The following is a 14,930-nucleotide window of genomic DNA, read 5'->3' as shown; positions in this document are numbered from 1 at the left end:
GATGGGGGGCAATCAATTCACATATGGTGTCCAGGTCACAGCTGGGGGCTGAAGGTGGTCTATAACAAGTGACAACAGTGAGAGACTTGTTTCTGGAAAGGTGGACTTTTAAAAGTAGAAGCCCGAATTGTTTGGGAACAGGCCTGGATAGTATAACAGAACTCTGCAGGCACTCGGTTCACCTTGGCAGTTCTATCTTGTCGGAAAATATTGTAGTTGGGGATGGAAATTTCAGGATTTTTGGTGGCCTTCCTAAACCAGGATTCAGACATGGCTAGGACATCTGGGTTGGCGGAGTGTGCCAAAGCAGTGAATAAAACAAACTTAGGGAGAAGGCTTCTGATGTTAACATGCATGAAACCAAGGCTTTTATAGTTACAGAAGTCAACAAATGAGAGCACATGGGGAATGGGAGTGGAGCTAGGTGCTGCAGCGCCTGGGTTAACCTCTATATCACCAGAGGAACAGAGGAGGAGTAGGATAAGGGTACGGATAAAGGCTATAAGAACTGGTTGTCTAGTACGTTCAGAACAGAGAGTAAAAGGAGCAGATTTCTGGGCGCAGAAGAATAGATTCAAGGAATAATGTACAAATAAGGGTATGGTAGGATATCAATACAGTGGAGGTAAACCTAGGCATTGAGTGGCGATGAGAGAGGTTTTGTCTCTCGAGGCACCATTTAAGCCAGGTGAGGTCACCACATGAGTGGGGAGTGGAACAAAAGGGATATTGAGCAGGACTGGAGGCTCTACATCGAAATAACACAATAATCACTAGCCAAAACAGCAATGGACAAGACATATTGACATTAGGGAGAGGCATGCGTAGCTGAGTGATCATAGCGTCCAGTGAGTAGCTAGGCGAGCTGGAGACACGGCGATTCAGACAGCTAGCGGGCCGGAGCTAGCAGAAGGGCCTTCGGTGGACGTCGCGACGGAAGAGCCTGTTGAGATCCCCTCGGAAGGTTACGTCGGCACATCAGTTGTGATGGATCGTTGGCACTCCGTGTCGGCAGTAAAAGGGTCCAGGCCAATTGGCAAAATAGGTATTGTAACCCAAGAAATTGGCTGATGGACCTCTTCAGCTAGCCAGGAGATGGGCCTAGCTCGAGGCTAGCTCCAAGCTAACTGGTGCTTGCTTCCGGACAGAGACGTTAGCCAGGAGTAGACACTCGGATAGCAGCTAGCTAGCTGCGATGATCCGGTGTAAAGGTTCAGAGCTTGTGGTAGGAATCCAGAGATGTGGTAGAGAAAAAGCAGTCCAATATGTTCTGGGTTGATATCGCGCTGTGCAGACTGGCAGGAATTGACTGGGCTGTCAACATCATACTTTCAAAATCTTAGCTAGCAGTCATCATCATGAATCAAGTCGACAATCTACTGGCAAATCCTTTTTAATTATTGTCATATTAAGAGAAATAATGAAGAGAAATGATAGATTAAACGTATTGGTGCTCATCGGCCATAAACATTACACAACAAGTTAGAAATCCCAAATTCAACAATGAGTGGTTTGGAAGGAATCAGTGACAGTGGCCAACTGCAAGCTTTGCAAACCAATCACTAGCCTGCTATTCAGTGGAATGGCTGTGTGGTCCCAAATCTGTGATTAAGGGCTTTTTTCCAAGTTTAAAATGATAAACATTCACATGGCCATGCTGTCAATGAAACATAATTTGTGCCGCGGTCTAAACAACTTAACTTGGAACTGCGAAAACAACTGGGAAGTCGGGAATAAATGCATTGGAAAATACATTTTGAATGGTCATCCAACTCGGAACTGTAAATCTGGTCTCTTTCTACAGCTACGACCTGAAGATCAATGACGTCATCACGATTTTACCTTGTTCCCCCCCCCCCCCAGAGTTCCCAGTTGTTTTGAAAGCACCATAAATCCAGAGAATGACAGACTTTGATGACAAAATAAGCCCATGAAGGACGTGCCACCTTCCTGTTCAAGTGAGCACAGCACAACAAGGTGAGTCCAAAAATGTATTGTATGCTCCTGCATAAATTATGTAATATGCCAGGTAGATATGCATACTGTAGCTAAGAAAGTAATACTAAGTGTATGTTGTGCAGTAAGATGTTAGTAGTACCATGTGCCTCACCCTAATAATTTGGTCCATATACCCCTCTTAATTTTCCCTACTGTTCTGACTTGGTGGTGTACATGTAGCATTTAACCTGTTTTAGAGAACTGTAATCATCGAATATTGTAAGAGCTTTCATTGTCTGCTTATATGCCCCCTTTATTTATCCTACGGTTCTTCTGAATTGGTGTACAGGGAGAACACTATAAGAACGGCCCATGTTCTGAATTGTGGCGCTGTACATTTCAATAGTGCAAAACAAAGTTATATTGACTACGTTCGTCCTACTGTAGCTCGCTCAATGTCTTAATCAAAATTACAGATTGCCTCATCTGCTTGTCGTCACCTTATACCATAGTTTGTACATCTCAATTGTCAGTAGACACCACATTTGTTTTAGCAAGTCAGCCATATCAGCTATGTTTTTTTAAAGGCAGTAAATGAGGCTGAATAAACTTTTTTATTTTTTCACTGCCAGACAAGGCTCCGCTGATAGCCAGGTGTAGCAGTGGTAAGGTGTTGAGACTTCTGTTGGGACAGCTTTATGTAGACCCTAACAGTTTGTGGGCATTGTTTGTCACCGTTATAGTGCAATTTGTTTAGTGTTGTGTTGTGTAGTGGCTTTGCTAGGATGCATCCCACTTTTATTTATTTTCCCCCCATCAAGATTTACATGCTAAAATCGCTACTGGTCTTGTGTGCGTGCGGCTGCTCAGTCATAGAAACCCATTTCATGAAGCTCCCGATGAACAGTTCTTGTGCCGACCTTGCTTCCAGAGGCAGTTTGGAACTCGGTAGTGAGTGTTGCAACAGAGGACAGACAGTTTGTATGCACTACAGCACTCGGTGGTCCCATTCTGTGAGCTTGTATGGCCTACCACTTCACATCTGAGCCGTTGTTGCTCTTAGACATTTCCACTTCACAATAACAGCACTTACAGTAGACCGGGGCAGCTCTAGCAGGGCAGAAATTTGACAACCTGACTTGTTAGAAAGGTGGCATCCTATGATGGTGCCACATTGAAAGTCACTAAGCTCTTCAGTAAGGCCATTCTACTGCCAATGTTTGTTTATGGAGATTCCATGGCTGTGTAGTCGATTTTGTACACCCGTCAGCAACGAGTGTGGCTGAAACAGCCACATCCACACATTTTAAGAGATGTCCACATACTTCTGTATATACAGTGCCTTGCGAAAGTATTCGGCCCCCTTGAACTTTGCGACCTTTTGCCACATTTCAGGCTTCAAACATAAAGATATAAAACTGTATTTTTTTTGTGAAGAATCAACAACAAGTGGGACACAATCATGAAGTGGAACGACATTTATTGGATATTTCAAACTTTTTTAACAAATCGAAAACTGAAAAATTGGGCGTGCAAAATTATTCAGCCCCCTTAAGTTAATACTTTGTAGCGCCACCTTTTGCTGCGATTACAGCTGTAAGTGGCTTGGGGTATGTCTCTATCAGTTTTGCACATCGAGAGACTGACATTTTTTCCCATTCCTCCTTGCAAAACAGCTCGAGCTCAGTGAGGTTGGATGGAGAGCATTTGTGAACAGCAGTTTTCAGTTCTTTCCACAGATTCTCGATTGGATTCAGGTCTGGACTTTGACTTGGCCATTCTAACACCTGGATATGTTTATTTTTGAACCATTCCATTGTAGATTTTGCTTTATGTTTTGGATCATTGTCTTGTTGGAAGACAAATCTCCGTCCCAGTCTCAGGTCTTTTGCAGACTCCATCAGGTTTTCTTCCAGAATGGTCCTGTATTTGGCTCCATCCATCTTCCCATCAATTTTAACCATCTTCCCTGTCCCTGCTGAAGAAAAGCAGGCCCAAACCATGATGCTGCCACCACCATGTTTGACAGTGGGGATGGTGTGGTCAGGGTGATGAGCTGTGTTGCTTTTACGCCAAACATAACGTTTTGCATTGTTGCCAAAAAGTTCAATTTTGGTTTCATCTGACCAGAGCACCTTCTTCCACATGTTTGGTGTGTCTCCCAGGTGGCTTGTGGCAAACTTTAAACAACACTTTTTATGGATATCTTTAAGAAATGGCTTTCTTCTTGCCACTCTTCCATAAAGGCCAGATTTGTGCAATATACGACTGATTGTTGTCCTATGGACAGAGTCTCCCACCTCAGATGTAGATCTCTGCAGTTCATCCAGAGTGATCATGGGCCTCTTGGCTGCATCTCTGATCAGTCTTCTCCTTGTATGAGCTGAAAGTTTAGAGGGACGGCCAGGTCTTGGTAGATTTGCAGTGGTCTGATACTCCTTCCATTTCAATATTATCGCTTGCACAGTGCTCCTTGGGATTTTTAAAGCTTGGGAAATCTTTTTGTATCCAAATCCGGCTTTAAACTTCTTCACAACAGTATCTCGGACCTGCCTGGTGTGTTCCTTGTTCTTCATGATGCTCTCTGCGCTTTTGACGGACCTCTGAGACTATCACAGTGCAGGTGCATTTATACAGAGACTTGATTACACACAGGTGGATTGTATTTATCATCATTAGTCATTTAGGTCAACATTGGATCATTCAGAGATCCTCAATGAACTTCTGGAGAGAGTTTGCTGCACTGAAAGTAAAGAGGCTGAATAATTTTGCACGCCTAATTTTTCAGTTTTTGATTTGTTAAAAAAGTTTGAAATATCCAATAAATGTCGTTCCACTTCATGATTGTGTCCCACTTGTTGTTGATTCTTCACAAAAAAATACAGTTTTATATCTTTATGTTTGAAGCCTGAAATGTGGCAAAAGGTCGCAAAGTTCAAGGGGGCCGAATACTTTCGCAAGGCACTGTATAGCGTATTTAACTCTTTATAGAGTGAAATATTTAACTCTTTCTGGGTGTAGAGATAGAGACCCAGCTGCACCTGATTTCAGTCAGAGCTGGGTGCAGGCAGAGTACAGGGTGAAAGACCTCTTTCATTCCACCCTCATAATCAGCACAAACACACTCTTTGACGCTCCGCTCTGCTGATAGACCAACTCATTTTCATTCCTATCCATCTCCACAGAATTTTCAGACGGGGCCTGCTGTGTGTGTATATGAGTGTGTGTGGGTGGGTGTCGTCCCAAATACACAAGTCCGGCAGAACAAGACATGACTCACTCACTCCCACAAACACACTCAAAGAAATGCAAACGTGTACATGGAGAGTACAAATCATTTTTATTAAATCAAACTTAAATTTCTCCTCTTTCTGGGTGACAACGTATCGCAAATATTTCTATACATAAAATAATACCTCAACAACCAAAAAGCACATGCATCAGATAGAATATAGATGTATTTGTATTTATGTGACGAGAATAGAAAGAGTGAGATTAAATAATGATTGAAGATTGCACTGCGGTATTAAGTGGAGTGAGGCAGAGAAGAGCTGTCATAGACACCCGGAGAAAGGCATGGCTGTGTCCCAATTGTCTTAACCACATTTCCTTACTAACCACTGCTATGTAAGGATTTGATAGGTGAAAGCAATATTGTGAAACCGCTCAGCTGTTTTTGAAGGAAAGAAAACAAGGGAGCAATTTACGAGTATTGGGACCCAGCCACCATGTTTGGCACTGGCTTTGGGAGAAGCATTGGCTCACTGATGTTTGGCTTCCATGGACGAGGAGTAGGCTCCCATTGCATAACCTCTAACATTCCCCATCAAGATGTGTCCTTCCAGAAGGGAGAAAAGCAGAACTCCATGTTTTTGGAAAGATGTGAAAAGTAAAAAAAAAAAAAAATGAGGCAGGGGGGAATTAGCGAAGCATGCAGTTCTATTTTCTACAGAACGTCAACAAGGCACAGTGGCAGGAAAGGGTCGAGCTTCCTGTTAAGAGATCGAGGAAGTGAGTGAAGGAAGAGGCGGGGCACTGCCAGCAGTGTTCAGACACACTCACAAGCAAGGGGCGTGGTGACACACTCTCTCTCATATCTGCTGGAACTTAACTGACAAGGCATAATGCAACAACTCTACTCTGAACTGTGAGTGTGTTTCAATCACTTAAGAAAATCATATACACAATTTCTGTTGAAATGCTGTGATTAAAAAATGCTGTGATGCTGGGGTAAGGTCCAAAAGATGACCAGGGGATAATAAAGAACCATGGAGCATAAAACAACATCCACAAAGGCGTGCTTGGTCATGAGAGAGATCCATAACACATCCATCCAAACATTACCAGAGAACCAAGGTAGGGAACTGTAGTTTTACTATAATGTGGAACTGAGGAAGTCAGTTCCACATGACTAGCCCATGGATTCAGTCAAACAAGGAAATGCAAACAGTATCCTCTTTGCCAGGGGAAGAGAGCTGCTCTTTGACCTCTGCATTTTGAGTGAATCACTGAGGCAGTGAGGGCAATGCTTAACTGTGCAATATGTTCAATGAGGGCCTGAATGTTTGTCATGTTACCCTGACCTGAGACACAGGAAGAAGTCAGTGTTGTTTCCTGTGGGACTGGGCTGTTTGGTGCTGCATGTGGCACCCACTGTGCATCAGGCACTGCTGCAATCCACCCATCTGGGTTTCGACTGTCTACACCTCTTCCTAAACAGTTCCTAGACTGTTTAAAACAGATTACATTAGCATCATTAGCTAACGACTGCAGGAAATGAAATTGCACTGAGCGCAAAGGGAAAAAGCAACAGAGTGAGAAATAGAAAAAGAGAGATCTCTTGGGTGTTAAGCTGTTTCTTGCATTTTCAGTCTTAGGAGGCAGGTTTACATGGTGGTGAATTGACTGTGTGCTTGCTTCAGCTTCTCAGCAATCTGCCCAAACCAGGAATAAAGAGAAAAATCCCATTGAAAGCCATGTGCTGAATGCCTAAATAAAAACATTCATCAGATTGAAGCATTGTTGATGGACTACTATTTGTATGTACAGATGCATCTATTCATAGCAGTCCCTCTCATAGCAGACCTTGTGACCAGGGTCAGAGACAATTGCATGTGAGCATGTGGAAATGACCCATTCATTAATATAATTTCAATGCTAGCAATACTCATTTGCTTTAGATCCACTGTCATTCAGGCAAAGAACTCATAGGTTTTCTATTTGAGAGGAAGAAGCTACTGACATTTTAAAATGGTGTTCTTACCGTCTCGTAGAACTTCACTTGCTCCTCCAGGTACAGCTGCATCACCCTGTTGTAGTCGTAGATACGGTTGCTATGGAAGTGGTTCATCTCAGCTGTGGGCGGGGGGAAAACAGGAAATCCACTGTCACGTGATTTAGTATAGATGATGGAACCATCTCTTTATTACGCCATAGGCTTACAGTACTTTGTGCTAGCACATTTAACCATTGCTAACACATTTAGCATTAGACCAGTAGCCTTACCTTGTAGTGCATATGACATGGTGCTAACACGTTTAGCATTAGACCAGTAGCCTTACCTTGTAGTGCATATGACATGGTGCTAACACGTTTAGCCATGGTCACTTTGTCTTGAGGGGTGATCTTGCTAGCTGCCACCAGCCGGTCTCCCTCCTTCACCTTCTCTATGGCCGCCTAACAGTGAAAAGACAGAGCAGTCTTCAGCTTTACACAAAATTCTAGGGATTCAACTTTACAGCTATACTGGATTAAACAGGGATCTACATTAATAGCAAAGACACTGTAGGTCCTAACCAAAATAAAATGGTTTTGTTCTTTTAGCAATGTTATTTTCATATGGTTGTTATTCTCTCGCTCTCTCTCCTCTGCCCTAGGCTCAGTATCATGTGAATACCAATTTCTCTCTCTCTCCTCCCTCCCTCCCCCCCTGTAGGAGCCTACCTTGTGTACTCCAATGGTGTCAGGGAAACATCCTAGAAGGCCTTTGTACTCATTGTTGTTCTCCATGAGGAAGTGCAGGTCTTTCCTGGGCTACAGAGAGAGAACATGGACAATTAGATATCAAATCACACACACAGCCGCACAACCCAATATCCCCTGCAAACAGAGCAAAAGCCAATTCACATTACACTTTTGGTACTGAGCCAGAAAAGCCAATGAACAAAATGAGTACAATAATACAACTGTGACATCATCAGAAAGAAATGTAGTAGCAATGTCTCAAATAGCAAAAAACAGGAAACCACTTAAAAACGATAGAAATATGACCAAAAACAGAGACAATAAAGGACCATGTAGGGAAAACAACATCCAAAAGGCGTGCTTGGTCATGGAAGAGATCCATAACACATCCACCCAAACATTACCAGAGAACCAAGGTAGGGAACTGTAGGTTTACTATAATGTTGAACTGACACACACACACACATATATATATATATATATATATATATATATATATATATATATATATATATATAGACAGCACTGTGTCTGAGTGCTAGTAACTACCCAGGACTGAAACTACACAGCTAATGATTGGTGGAGGTCAAAAAGAAGTCAAACAGAGTCTGGACCAAGGACAGAAACCTCTGGACTGGAGCAACACATGCTTACCAGATGAGTCCTCCATGTCGACGCTGCTGCGACAACATCAAAAACAGGGTGGGGCTTTGATTTCATTACAAACCACACTACACCGTCATGGATATAAATCAGAGAACTGATATTCAAACATTATGTTCAACTGAACTGTCAGAGGAACGTAGAGAACATATTTTGCTCTGGTGGCCTTAAATTTAGTGCTGGTGGCCTTAAATTAATGTCATGGAGTAATCATACAAGTCTTGACCTCTTCCCTTCAGATAACACACACCTCACACACAGGATGCTTAGTGAAAGGGTCAGAAGAAGGTCAGAACAAGGATATAAAACAGACACTGTGAGGTCACAGGAAACACACGCAGACATCCAGGAAGTGACATCAGACAGGAGCAGCTTGGGGCGATGAAGAAAAAAGAGAGACCAAAGGAACGGGAATAGAGCACAAGGCCTTTGGGGCTAAAGGAAGTACACAGAGCAACAGGAAGTTGCCCCCACTTGCCCAAAGCTGCTCCTCAAAGTAGACTAGCATACACTCCCTCAAAGGCTTATTTTGGATTCCAAGACCTCAACAACTGAGACAAAAAAAAACAAGGCTACATCTGACGTATAGCACACATTGCCTTTCAAATACTATTTACAGCCCTTGAGCAACTACACTCTCAACAGGAGACTCTTCAGCAGCCTCTGAGTGGAATAATCTGTCTGTGTTAAAACTATTCCCACTCTGAGTAGCATTAAAGGGAAGGTGAAATCCTAGTTAATGGATAGTGTGCTTGTGTGAGCAATCCCTCCTAGTTCCTTTGTGTATAGTGTGTAAACTGGATGTGTTTGTGTTCTTATGATTAAGTAACCAAATTGGCCTGCCAATTTAGATGTATCTTTTTTTATCGTGCCACATTATGCCAAACACTATCATGAAAGAGGACCACAATGGAAGTAAGTCACAGACATTTGTGCTTTTTTGTGTTCATCCTCAATGATTCTTAATCAATTGAATAATTTTGTATGCATATTGTTGGATTCTAGCTCGAAATATACTTTTACTATACTAAAACATGTTGATACTTTACATGTACAAGGAATGTATATGTTGGGGTCAATGAAGGGTGTATAGGAATCTGGTGTATGTCCTAAGGAGGGAGGTAAAAGGGCAACAGTGTAGTTAGTCTCTGTTAGGGCAGGCCAGCTGCGAAACTAGAGAGGAGCGTGGAATTTGGCTCGAGGTTAAGTCAACAGATGAAGTGAGAAGAAACCTCTGGGAGGGGGGCCAGAGGGGCCCACCACAACAGTCCTATCTCACACACACACTTCCACACCCACCAAGGTTCTAACATCAGGAAGGACCATGACTACACCAGTGAGAGAAACCAATTAAGTTCCTGCCTGGCGACAGAGATGTATGTATTGGCTATCTAGACGTGTAAGGAGTTGACCCTGCCTAGTAGGAGGTTATAAATATATGTGCTTGTGTAATCATGCTTTGTCTTTGCAGGTGTAAAAACATTTCTCATAAGAAACTAGCTCCCTGGTACACAGAAAATACCGAGCTCTGAAGCAAGCTTCCAGAAAATTGGAACGGAAATGGCGCCACACCAAACTGGAAGTCTTCCGACTAGCTTGGAAAGACAGTACCGTGCAGTACCGAAGAGCCCTTACTGCTGCTCGATCATCCTATTTTTCTAACTTAATTGAGAAAAATAAGAACAATCCGAAATTCCTTTTTGATACTGTCGCAAAGCTAACTAAAAAGCAGCATTCCCCAAGAGAGGATGGCTTTCACTTTAGCAGTGATAAATTCAGGAACTTCTTTGAGGAAAAGATCATGATTATTAGAAAGCAAATTACGGACTCCTCTTTAAATCTGCGTATTCCTTCAAAGCTCAGTTGTCCTGAGTCTGTACAACTCTGCCAGGACCTAGGATCAAGAGAGACGCTCAAGTGTTTTAGTACTATACCTCTTGACACAATGATGAAAATAATCATGGCCTCTAAACCTTCAAGCTGCATACTGGACCCTATTCCAACTAAACTACTGAAAGAGCTGCTTCCTGTGCTTGGCCCTCCTATGTTGAACATAATAAACGGCTCTCTATCCACCGGATGTGTACCAAACTCACTAAAAGTGGCAGTAATAAAGACCCCATCATAGCACTGAGACTGCACTTGTGAAGGTGGTAAATGACATTTTAATGGCATCAGACCGAGGCTCTGCATCTGTCCTCGTGCGTTCGGTGTTCCTCTAGGTTCCGTTTTAGGACCACTATTGTTTTCACTATATATTTTACCTCTTGGGGATGTCATTCAAAAAAATAATGTTAACTTTCACTGCTATGCGGATGACACACAGCTGTACATTTCAATGAAACATGGTGAAGCCCCAAAATTGCCCTCGCTAGAAGCATGTGTTTCAGACATAAGGAAGTGGATGGCTGCAAACTTTCTACTTTTAAACTCGGACAAAACAGAGATGCTTGTTCTAGGTCCCAAGAAACAAAGATATCTTCTGTTGAATCTGACAATTAATCTTAATGGTTGTACAGTCGTCTCAAATAAAACTGTGAAGGACCTCGGCGTTACTCTGGACCCTGATCTCTCTTTTGAAGAACATATCAAGACCATTTCAAGGACAGCTTTTTTCCATCTCCGTAACATTGCAAAAATCAGAAACTTTCTGTCCAAAAATGATGCAGAAAAATTAATCCATGCTTTTGTCACTTCTAGGTTAGACTACTGCAATGCTCTACTTTCCGGCTACCCGGATAAAGCACTAAATAAACTTCAGTTAGTGCTAAATACGGCTGCTAGAATCCTGACTAGAACCAAAAAATGTGATCATATTACTCCAGTGCTAGCCTCCCTACACTGGCTTCCTGTCAAAGCAAGGGCTGATTTCAAGGTTTTACTGCTAACCTACAAAGCATTACATGGGCTTGCTCCTACCTATCTCTCTGATTTGGTCCTGCCGTACATAGCTACACGTACGCTACGGTCACAAGACTCAGGCCTCCTAATTGTCCCTAGAATTTCTAAGCAAACAGCTGGAGGCAGGGCTTTCTCCTATAGAGCTCAATTTTTATGGAACGGTCTGCCTACCCATGTCAGAGACGCAAACTCGGTCTCAACCTTTAAGTCTTTACTGAAGACTCATCTCTTCAGTGGGTCATATGATTGAGTGTAGTCTGGCCCAGGAGTGGGAAGGTGAACGGAAAGGCTCTGGAGCAACGAACCGCCCTTGCTGTCTCTGCCTGACCAGTTCCCCTCTTTCCACTGGGATTCTCTGCTTCTAACCCTATTACAGGGACTGAGTCACTGGCTTACTGGGGCTCTCTCATACCGTCCCTGGGAGGGGTGCGTCACCTGAGTGGGTTGAGTCACTGATGTGGTCATCCTGGCTGGGTTGGCGCCCCCCCCTTGGGTTGTGCCGTGGCGGAGATCTTTGTGGGCTATACTCAGCCTTGTCTCAGGATGGTAAGTTGGTGGTTGAAGATATCCCTCTAGTGGTGTGGGGGCTGTGCATTGGCAAAGTGGGTGGGGTTATATCCTTCCTGTTTGGCCCTGTCCGGGGGTGTCATCGGATGGGGCCACAGTGTCTCCTGACCCCTCCTGTCTCAGCCTTCAGTATTTATGCTGCATTAGTTTATGTGTCGGGGGGCTAGGGTCAGTTTGTTATATCTGGAGTACTTCTCCTGTCCTATTCGGTGTCCTGTGTGAATTTAAGTGTGCTCTCTCTAATTCTCTCTTTTTCTCTTTCTTTCTCTCTCTCGGAGGACCTGAGCCCTAGGACCATGCCTCAGGACTACCTAACATGATGAGTCCTTGCTGTCCCCAGTCCACCTGGCCGTGCTGCTGCTCCAGTTTCAACTGTTCTGCCTTATTATTATTGGACCATGCTGGTAATTTATGAACATTTGAACATCTTGGCCATGTTCTGTTATAATCTCCACCCGGCACAGCCAGAAGAGGACTGGCCACCCCTCATAGCCTGGTTCCTCTCTAGGTTTCTTCCTAGGTTTTGGCCTTTCTAGGGAGTTTTTCCTAGCCACCGTGCTTCTACACCTGCATTGCTTGCTGTTTGGGGTTTTAGGCTGGGTTTCTGTACAGCACTTTGAGATATCAGCTGATGTACGAAGGGCTATATAAATAAATTTGATTTGATTTGATTTTGATTTGTGTATGACCCAGTGGGTGAATAAACTTGGTTTGAGATTTTTCCTAGTCATCCGTTTGAGTTTTTACTCTGTTTGTTCAGAACCTAACAGTATCTTGTTTTTAAATAATCAAATAAAATAACATGGAAATTCAATTCTGACACTGAAAATAACAACACATTCTGATAATTTATTTTAACCCAGAGGAGATACAGGGTTAAGAGAGAGATCTACAGGTTATGACACGTCTGTACTGGTACTGTACCTGCTCAGCCACCATCTGAGCTATCTCCTCATAGGTCTTTCCTGCTGAAGTCATGGCATCGGTGAGGGTGGCCTCTCCTGCAGATACAAGAACCTGTTTTTTTTACATTACACGCAACAACACTTACATTGAACAAACTAAAACATTCAGAGATCCATATATATCCCATTTAGTGGGGTAAATGTCTGTCCAAACAGGCCTACCTTGGTATCCACTGCTGGTGAAGACAGACGAGAGGTTCTGGAAGGCCTTGCCAATCCTCTGGTACTCTTTGGGCAAAGCTGAGGACACACACAGATTCGGTCATGTGTTATAACTATGTAGCCTGCATAGCTGCTGTGTAGTGTTTATGTAGTGCATACATACGTCCTGTGCATCTCTTCCAGTGCTCCTGGCCCACTGTGAGTAGATCCTTCACACCATCATCCATAGCTTTGGTGAAACGACTGAACTGATCACACTTCTGCTCCCTGTTACGCAATGGAAACAAATGAAGAAAAACACCCCATAGCATTTCATATTGTATATGTCTGCTGCAGAGTGGTGTGATGTCACTCACACTTCGATGGGGTCCAGGTCGGGGGCTTCAGGCTCTATGGAGGAGAAGATCATCACTCCCACATCCTCGTCTTTCTCTGCTTTTCTCTTCCCTGTTTTCCAGTCCTGCAACACACAGTGCTCAATAGCCAATCCTCAGTGTCACTACCAGTCCTGTACAGTCAGAGCTCCATGTCCAGTCTGATACTGCACCCCTCTGCTGTTTCTGGGGGAGGAAGATGAGGAAGACTCCTACTGTACCTTCTCGTCCTTGTAGGTCAGGAAGAGTTGGAAGACGTCACTGTTGGAGACCACAGGGTGCCGACACATCCTGGTCATCCAGCCCTGCAACCTCTCCATCCTCATCTTGATAAACTCCTCCTCAAAACGCCCTGGCAGAGAGGGAGGGAGAAAGGGAGAGAGAGCAGATATAAGCAGTGTGCATTGAAAGGAGCACCCCAGGCTCCACATATACCTTCATACATTAAGTGAACTCCTCTCCTATAGGATAGACAGAGGGTTTCTCAGTGGAGGAGAGAAGAGGAGAGGTTAGCAGGTCAGTCTCTCACCTGTGACCTGCTTGTCCGGTAGAGAGGGGATGGGGATGGCTGAACCGAACTTGTCCAGTAGCCTCTCATACAGCCAATCAAAGTGCTTGTATCGGTGATTGACAGGTCTGTTTGTGGTCTGCAAACCAATCACACAAAGTTAACATGCACTATAATGCCAATGGGTTGGCATAATATTGGCTTTCGGAAACTGCAGCTTTTATCTGAGACAGCACGTTATATCAGGCATTTGGACAATGTATCTGTCCCTAGAAATGATCGAGCCAGAAACATTAATGACCATTCACATTGATACTAGTAGTGGTCCCACTTACGTTGGGTATGACATGGTACTCGATGTAGCTCTTCAGGCCGTACATCTTGGTGCCCTTCTTAGGGTCGGCTACGACACAGTCCAGCTGAGCCTCTGGATAGGACCACACTGGACCAACCTCCCCCATCTGAGACGGAGCAGAGACAACCCTACTAAATCCTACAAGATAAATCCTACAGCAATTTGAAAAGACTACAGTACAAAAAATTGCTAAACAACACAGCCAACCACACTCCATTCAATGTCCAGTACTGATGACGGTCCTCCACCAACTCACATAGATGGTTATCTTCTCCTTTCCCTTGGGTGGTTGCTTGCAGAGGAGGAACAGCTCAGGACCAGACTTGGAGAACCCGGGGAACCTGCTCAAAGAGGAACACACAGGGGTAAAGGTCAGGGGTTAAGTGTCAGTGGTTAGGTAGAAAGGGACACTTGACAGTCTGGAAATCCAACGGCAATGGTGAGTTGGGCCAACTATCCTCCGCCAAACGTCTCAGATTCTAAACCGCAAACTAAGATGGCCAAACTCTGTATATTGACTCAATGTTTATGTT

The 14,930-nt window shown here is 43.8% G+C and overlaps 1 protein-coding gene across 10 annotated transcripts in view; it reads right to left on the bottom strand.

The window, feature by feature from the left end:
- Positions 1 to 5,259: 5,259 nt before the first annotated feature.
- The window catches only part of snx9b (sorting nexin 9b), a 32,735-nt gene continuing 23,064 nt past the window's right edge, over positions 5,260 to 14,930 (bottom strand). For 4 of the 10 annotated variants that reach the window (XM_036975950.2, XM_036975944.2, XM_036975946.2 and 1 more), the window contains 12 exons: positions 14,654 to 14,738; positions 14,378 to 14,503; positions 14,064 to 14,181; positions 13,756 to 13,886; positions 13,517 to 13,620; positions 13,324 to 13,427; positions 13,161 to 13,238; positions 12,958 to 13,034; positions 7,882 to 7,971; positions 7,500 to 7,614; positions 7,202 to 7,293; positions 5,260 to 6,872 (listed from right to left, as the gene is read on the bottom strand). In XM_036975950.2, the coding sequence (XP_036831845.1) occupies positions 6,825 to 6,872; positions 7,202 to 7,293; positions 7,500 to 7,614; positions 7,882 to 7,971; positions 12,958 to 13,034; positions 13,161 to 13,238; positions 13,324 to 13,427; positions 13,517 to 13,620; positions 13,756 to 13,886; positions 14,064 to 14,181; positions 14,378 to 14,503; positions 14,654 to 14,738 (1,168 nt within the window). In that variant the 3' untranslated portion in view covers positions 5,260 to 6,824. Of the gene's footprint in view, positions 6,873 to 7,201; positions 7,294 to 7,443; positions 7,615 to 7,881; positions 7,972 to 12,957; positions 13,035 to 13,160; positions 13,239 to 13,323; positions 13,428 to 13,516; positions 13,621 to 13,755; positions 13,887 to 14,063; positions 14,182 to 14,377; positions 14,504 to 14,653; positions 14,742 to 14,930 lie in introns of all 10 variants that reach the window. The other 6 variants (XM_036975948.2, XM_036975943.2, XM_036975945.2 and 3 more) reach the window with 3 other exon arrangements.

The sequence above is a fragment of the Oncorhynchus mykiss genome, chromosome 4, assembly GCF_057628025.1.
Source record: "Oncorhynchus mykiss isolate SJ-2025 chromosome 4, ASM5762802v1, whole genome shotgun sequence".
Taxonomy (NCBI): Eukaryota; Metazoa; Chordata; class Actinopteri; order Salmoniformes; family Salmonidae; genus Oncorhynchus; species Oncorhynchus mykiss.
This window is presented reverse-complemented; position numbering and strand designations above follow the sequence as displayed.